At 40.4% G+C, this 6,540-nt stretch overlaps 1 protein-coding gene across 1 annotated transcript; it reads left to right on the top strand.

The window, feature by feature from the left end:
- The first annotated feature begins 1,593 nt into the window (after nucleotides 1-1,593).
- On the top strand, nucleotides 1,594-4,860 carry LOC131071986 (scarecrow-like protein 18). Its single transcript, XM_058007984.1, has 2 exons — nucleotides 1,594-1,874; nucleotides 1,978-4,860. Exon 2 carries the CDS (start codon nucleotides 3,011-3,013, stop codon nucleotides 4,322-4,324), a length of 1,314 nt encoding a protein of 437 aa, XP_057863967.1. The 5' UTR covers nucleotides 1,594-1,874; nucleotides 1,978-3,010; the 3' UTR covers nucleotides 4,325-4,860.
- Nucleotides 4,861-6,540: the final 1,680 nt, after the last annotated feature.

The following is a 6,540-nucleotide window of genomic DNA, read 5'->3' as shown; positions in this document are numbered from 1 at the left end:
GATCCCGAAAGGAGGAAAGAAGAAAATGTGGGGCCTTTGGTTTTAATAAGAATCATTATTGTCATCCATAGTAGGAGAAAGCATATCATTTTTTAAGTAGTAGGTATGATAATATTATTGTAAAGTAATGACGTTAGTATTGTGTTGCAAGGATTTTTTTGTGGGTATTCTAAGATTGAGTTCGTTGGAGGATTGAAGATGCTTTACATGGTCAAGGCACTTTCTTTATTTGTTTCCACCCTTTTGGTGGAGTGAGTGAGTGAGTGAGGGATGAATAGTTAGAGTCCTTTGTTTTAGGTTGGAAGTTGTTATTTGTCATGATTCATGATTTGGGTTTTGGAATACATTGATGATGATTTGAGTTAGTATTGGATTAAGTTGTTTTTGGATTTGGTTGTGTAAATTTTTTAGTATAACATTACGGATCATACTACGTGATCTGTAACAAGATGTTTGGAGAGTGTGTATTATTGTAAGATGGATGATATCTAAAGAAAGAAAGAGTCAACAGGCTCCTAGTCTACTGGTGAAGCTGAATGACTCCAAATGAGCCCACCAGGGATTAAGTCTTGTTGAGTGCAAGGCTTCGACATCGTAAAGGGTGAGGGTGGGATCGTACTCCAAGCAAATTTGGCAAAATGGAAACCCCTCAGTTCTTGGCTCTTAGTTGAAGAGGTTTCAGCCTATAGATTCGTGTTCCTGTGTCGAGTAGCTAAAACTACTTTGTAAATTTGGCAGAATGGACACCCCTCAGTTCTTGGCTCTTACCCGAAGAGGTTTCAACCTATAGGCTCATGCTCACGTATAGGGTACCTAAAACTACTTTGTGAAGGCCCTCGCTAGGTTGGTGTATTCGCAGACTTTGTGCCCTTGTTGGGTTGTCGAGCGGTCTGTATATGGGTCTATAGATGGCTTATAGCAATATGAGACTACTTCGCACTCCTTGCAGGAGACACCTAATTGTGCTACAAACGAGACGTACATACCTTACCCACTATGGGATTTGAACTTGTGACCTCTTTTTAAAGAAAATGAGCAGATAGAAGTTGTTGCTATTGCATTCAAGAAATGGTGGAGAAATTATGACATTGCATTATTGAGTGTTTGGCTTACAAGCATATTCGAATCCATTACATTAAGACACCAAACATGAAAGACATTAAATGAGAACGACACTAAATGTGAATGCAAATTTCTTGATCAAGATACACAAAAGAAGATCCAAGATATAGGGAGAAAGAAATATTATTTTATAGTCCACGATGTCGGACACTTTATATATGTGTCTACAAATGGCTTATAGCAATATGGGACTGCCATGTAATCCTTGCAGGAGGCACCTAATTGTACTACAAATGAAACATGCATACCTTATCCCTTTATGAGATTTGAACTTGCGACTTTTCTTTTAAAACATTTAGTAAATGTGGTGTTGTGGACATCCGTGGATCCCATAGACTATTTGATGTTGTGAATATTATTAAAAAACCAACATTCATTCATTCAATTGATTTTGTAATGTAGTGGGTGATTTATTAATGGAGGGAGGGTATAACTCTGGAGATGTGGAGTTGATGAGGGAAGGTGGTGCCCCCACTTGAAGTGCAACGTCAATCTTATTGATTTGGAATTGGTGTTTTTTGGCTTATTAAATTGCTGTGTGGATTCTTCCTTTGGATGCACGCATGAGTCTGCCTTGCTGACCTCCACTTGGGTTTTGCCTTTCTCTCCATGACACTCTTTCTCCACCATGTTGGGTCTGCATGTTTTGCTTTTCAGGCAGAGGACAAGAGACACAAGCAAGGCATCAAGGGAGAACAAAACAGCTTTTGGGAGCTGTAGAATTCCATCAACAAATCAGGCCATGGGTTAAGGTATAAGAAGCTTGTCAATTGGGTGGCTAAGTAAATTGGATTAGGAATTTGTTGGTTTTTGAGAGGAGAGAAGAAGAAATCTGATTGTTGGTTGTCAAATCAGAAATAAATTGTGGGAGAAGGATAGCTGGAGTATTGAGATTCACACAAGCAAGGGAAGACATAACGTTTGGATTTGGACAATTCGGTGGGAAATTTGTTTTGCAGGAGGAGGAACAGGAATTTCAGGGTACAGTTATATTCCTGTGCAACCAAATCCCCTGACTTGTCGATCAAAATGATTTATATTCTACTTGTTTGGCAAAAATGTTGTACAAGATGCTGAGAGAATGGATGATATGAACAGCTGGAATTGAAAATCAGAAGAAGAGAAGGGAAAAAAGGGCAGTACAGGGCTGGGCTAGGCAAGCTAGGCTATGGATGGATATATACACACACATATGTTTGTGTGTATGTACATGTTACATTCCGTGTGGCTCACGGTCAGAGGATATACTAAATGAATATATGAATGCTATGGAATGGGTGTGTTGTACAGATGGGCCAGGGGGTTGCGTTTGTGCTGCAACTTAGTGCTGACAGGAAGTCATCCCGAAAAGATTTGTGCCACAAATTGTGCTGCTCATATGCGACAACACTACAGTGTGCTTAGGGCTTGAACTGGTGGTGTGTGTTTTTGTGGTTACAAGGGATACACCTACTAGTTCTGCACAGATTTTTTGCAAAGCCTGGATAAGCATGGGGTGATTGCGTGAAGGGAAGGAATATTTTGGGGATGGACAGCACGGCCGTCCTGGAAATAATAAAAAAAAGTGTTGTGGAGAAGAAGAAGAACAAGGGCTTGGTTGATTTTCCAACCAGGATCTTCTTCTGAGAAAGCGCAATTCTACTAGTATTATTATTATCATTATTATTATTATTTTTGCTTCTGATTGTTGATTGCTGATTGCTTCTGTAAGCAGTACTACTGGAGCTTGGCAGAGCAGAGGAGGGCCAGGCAGGCAGGGCTGTTGATCTCAGATCATGTTGTCCTCAGTTGTCAAAGCGGATATCACTATTATAACTAAGGGCTCCAGCAGTCTGGTGGCTCCATTGCGGGGATTGGGACTCGAACTCGAACTCGAGCACAGGTGCAAATGCAACGCCAGAGGACGCAGCAAAATCAAGAAGATCAGGAGGAAATCGAGAAGAAGAACAGCAGCAGCAGCGGCGGCTACAGCTTCTTCAATTTGCTCTGCTGTTCGGCCGCCTCTTTCAATGAAATGCTGGCCTCCTCTGATTCACACGAAGAAGAAGAGGAAAGAGCAGCAGAAGAAGCAAATGCCTTTGAAAGCGGACGAACAGAACCTCCGCCGCCGCCGCCGCCATTGCCGCCGGCGTCGATTTCTGAGCTGGTGATGGAAGCTGGTGAAGCCGTCGCGCAGAACGACCGGAACCGCGCAGGGCGCCTGGTTGCGCCTCTGACGGCTCGCGCGTGTGCTCGCGGCGACGCTACAGAGCGCCTGGCCTGCCAATTTGTCCGCGCGCTCTGTTCAAGAATGCACATTTCTTCCATTTTCGGCGAACCCTCGGAAGCGGCAGCGGATTTGGAGACGGCTTACCTTGCCCTAAATCAGGTCACGCCTTTCGTCCGTTTTGCTCACCTGACGGCTAACCAGGCGATCTTGGAGGCCATTAATGGCCACGAAGGTTCCATTCATATTGTTGACCTAAATATTATGCAGGGCGTCCAATGGCCGCCATTTATGCAGGCTTTGGCAGAGCGGCCGGGCGGGCCGCCAAGCCTGATGAAAATCACCGCCGCCGGGCCCGAATTGCACAGCCTGAACAGGACTGGACGGCGCCTGCACCGATTTGCACAGACGCTGGGTCTTCCTTTCGAGTTCGTTTCGCTTCCATTTGCGGAACAATTTACCGGCAACATAATTTCTACCCCTGGTGAAGCCCTAGCTGTGAATTGTGCCTTTTATTTACACAGATTGTTGGATGACAATGTGTATAGCAGGTTGAGGTCCCTGCTGCTGCAAATTAAGGGCTTGGAGCCGAGAGTTGTGACTGTTGCAGAGAAAGAAATGGACAGCAACCAGGCGGATTTTGTGTACCGGTTATCTCAAATGTTTGCTCATTATTCTTCCATTTTTGAGTCTCTTGAGGCCACGCTGCCTCCTAACAGTAAAGAGCGGTTCAGTGTAGAGGAAATTTGGCTGGGAAGGGAGATTGTTAACACTGTTTCTAGTGATACCAGGCACCAGAGATTTGAGCGCTGGGCTCAAGTTATGAATGATTGTGGCTTTAACAGTATTCCTCACAGTGAATTTGCTATTTCACAGGCCAGGCTTCTTCTCAGACTCCATTACCCTTCTGAAGGATATTATTTGGAGGCTCTCAACAATTGCTTCTTTTTAGGATGGCAGAACGCTCCTCTTTTCTCAGTCTCATCTTGGCATTGATTTGATTTGATTGACCAGAATCCTACTACTCCAGTTCCAATGCCCCCCCTCTCTCTCTCTCTCTCTTTCTGGTTTCTCTCATTGCATTTTAATTACCTACTACGTCCATCAACAATATCAAAGATTGCATACAACATGGCTCCGGTTAGTTAGTTGTATGTAGACTGTTGAATGAACAAATTCAATCTTCACATCACGCCATTATATCCATCCAAGTAATCCTGTATCTAAGACTGTTAGACTAACTAACCAATAATATTGATAATAAGATTGAAGATACATATATATGTTTTATGAAATCTAGCTGTGTTATTGGAATCAGGAGAGCAAGTTCTTTTTAAATGTGAATCCTTGCCAAAACACCAAACAATGGCGTTTTGCAGAGATACTTGAAAGAAAGCAACTGACTCAGTGCAAATGTTACATGCATGCCTTCTTTCACAGGCATGCAGTTTTCGAATCCTCTCATATAAAACTCGTTATAAGATTATATATATTTTTCTATGGAGCGAATATGTATATCATTTTCAGATCAAGATTGCTTTGCAAACTGGTTGGTTTCGATTAATAATTTGATTTTATTTGCTTACTCCTTGAAGTTTGACACACTCTGCTTTGTTATTTCATTTGTTATCCTCCTTGTATTCAATGCAAGAGAATGTCTTGATGTGATCTGAGTAGAGAGCATCTGATATGCTGAGATGTTTATCTTTTCAAACCCAACTGTAGAAAAGATTGCTGATTTACTCAGAGGTTATTTTAACCTTGTACTGAATTATATTATTATTTCAGCTTGTCTTAACTTGTGCTGTTTTCCATGTAACAGAATATTTCCGGAGGATATATAAGTTTCTGTTGTCTTGCAGTAACATGGATTAGATTCTGTCAGCACTTACAAACATGCCTTACACAGGTATTAAATTCGTTGGCTGCAATGTGTAGACCAGTACTTCATATATTGAATTATTTCGTATCTAATGTTTCATGGCTACAAATATGCAAGTTGACCTGTAACATAGGTCACTCAATCTCCTTTATCTTCCTCGGTCTTTCTCTTTATGTATTTATGCTGCTTCTTATTCCTTCATCTTTGTTTATTATATTTCCTCCATTTCTGTTGGGGTGAAGAGCGTTAGTGCATTGTGATGTATACAGGCATACACATTTATAATTATTTAGATATTAAAGATGATCTTTCTTCCTTTAGGACAAGTCAAATCCATGCACTTAAATATATTTTATAGGTAGTATTGGGAATATTGATCCAAATGTGCCAACCTTTTTTAGTTTTTCTGAAAAAGATTAGGAATTTGATTCGTTTTCTTGCATAGTTTAAACCATTCTTTATATGCGATTTGCTTTTGCTTTTTCATATGTTTACTTCCATTAAAATCTGAAACGTAAATCATGTAGCCCAATTAGGTCATTTCTTCCCCAGGTTGCTATGAATTTGTTTTTCTTCTTTTTGCCATTGTATTGCAAGCTTTTGCAGTTACAGTTGCTTCCTGTTATGAATTTGTTTTTCTTCTTTTTGCCATTGTATTGCAAGCTTTTGCAGTTACAGTTACTTCCTGTTATGAATTTGTTTATCTTTTTTTTGGGCTTCCTAGACTCGCGACGTGTAGCGTGATAGAATAGACAGTTACATTCAACTAAAGACACGTAAAATGATGAATGATAAGTCCTCCTCAGTAAAACTCTATGATGAATGACAGCTTCTCCAACTGATGGATTTTATAGAGGATCTCAATGAGAAGAGGGTTGGCCGAGAGATTCAAATTGAAGTAGGTGAGCGAGAACGAAAAATAGACCAGGTTTCTTTCTTTTTGTTTTGATTTTTGGATTGGAATTTGAGTATCATACAAGTTATTGGCAATCTTCAATTTAAGGGCCTTTTTCAAGATTCATTTGATTGTGTTTGTGTTGTATTGTCGTTTTTGTATTCAGTTTAAGATTAAGAGTGGAGGTTAACAAAGGAGAATGATAATGACATATCGGTATAAACGTTTCAGATATTCGGTAGAGTTATGAAAGAAAAGATTGGATGTTATAGAGTCATAAAAAGAAGTGGCAGAAACAAAAGCAACCATCAACTGGAAGACAAAGAAGAATGGTAGATAGAGCTTGAATTTGAAGAAAATATTATCAATATCATAACAAAAAAGAGAGGTAGGCCAAAGATTGATATTCTTGATTTTTTTCTTTGAGTTTGTAGA

This window comes from Cryptomeria japonica, chromosome 1 (assembly GCF_030272615.1).
Source record: "Cryptomeria japonica chromosome 1, Sugi_1.0, whole genome shotgun sequence".
Classification (NCBI taxonomy): Eukaryota; Viridiplantae; Streptophyta; class Pinopsida; order Cupressales; family Cupressaceae; genus Cryptomeria; species Cryptomeria japonica.
Note: the sequence above shows the minus strand (reverse complement) of the source record. Positions and strands in the feature narration are given on the sequence as shown.

Coding starts and splice junctions, on each gene's coding strand:
- LOC131071986 (XM_058007984.1), top strand. CDS start 3,011: ATGCAACGCCAGAGGACGCAGCAAAATCAAGAAGATCAGGAGGAAATC.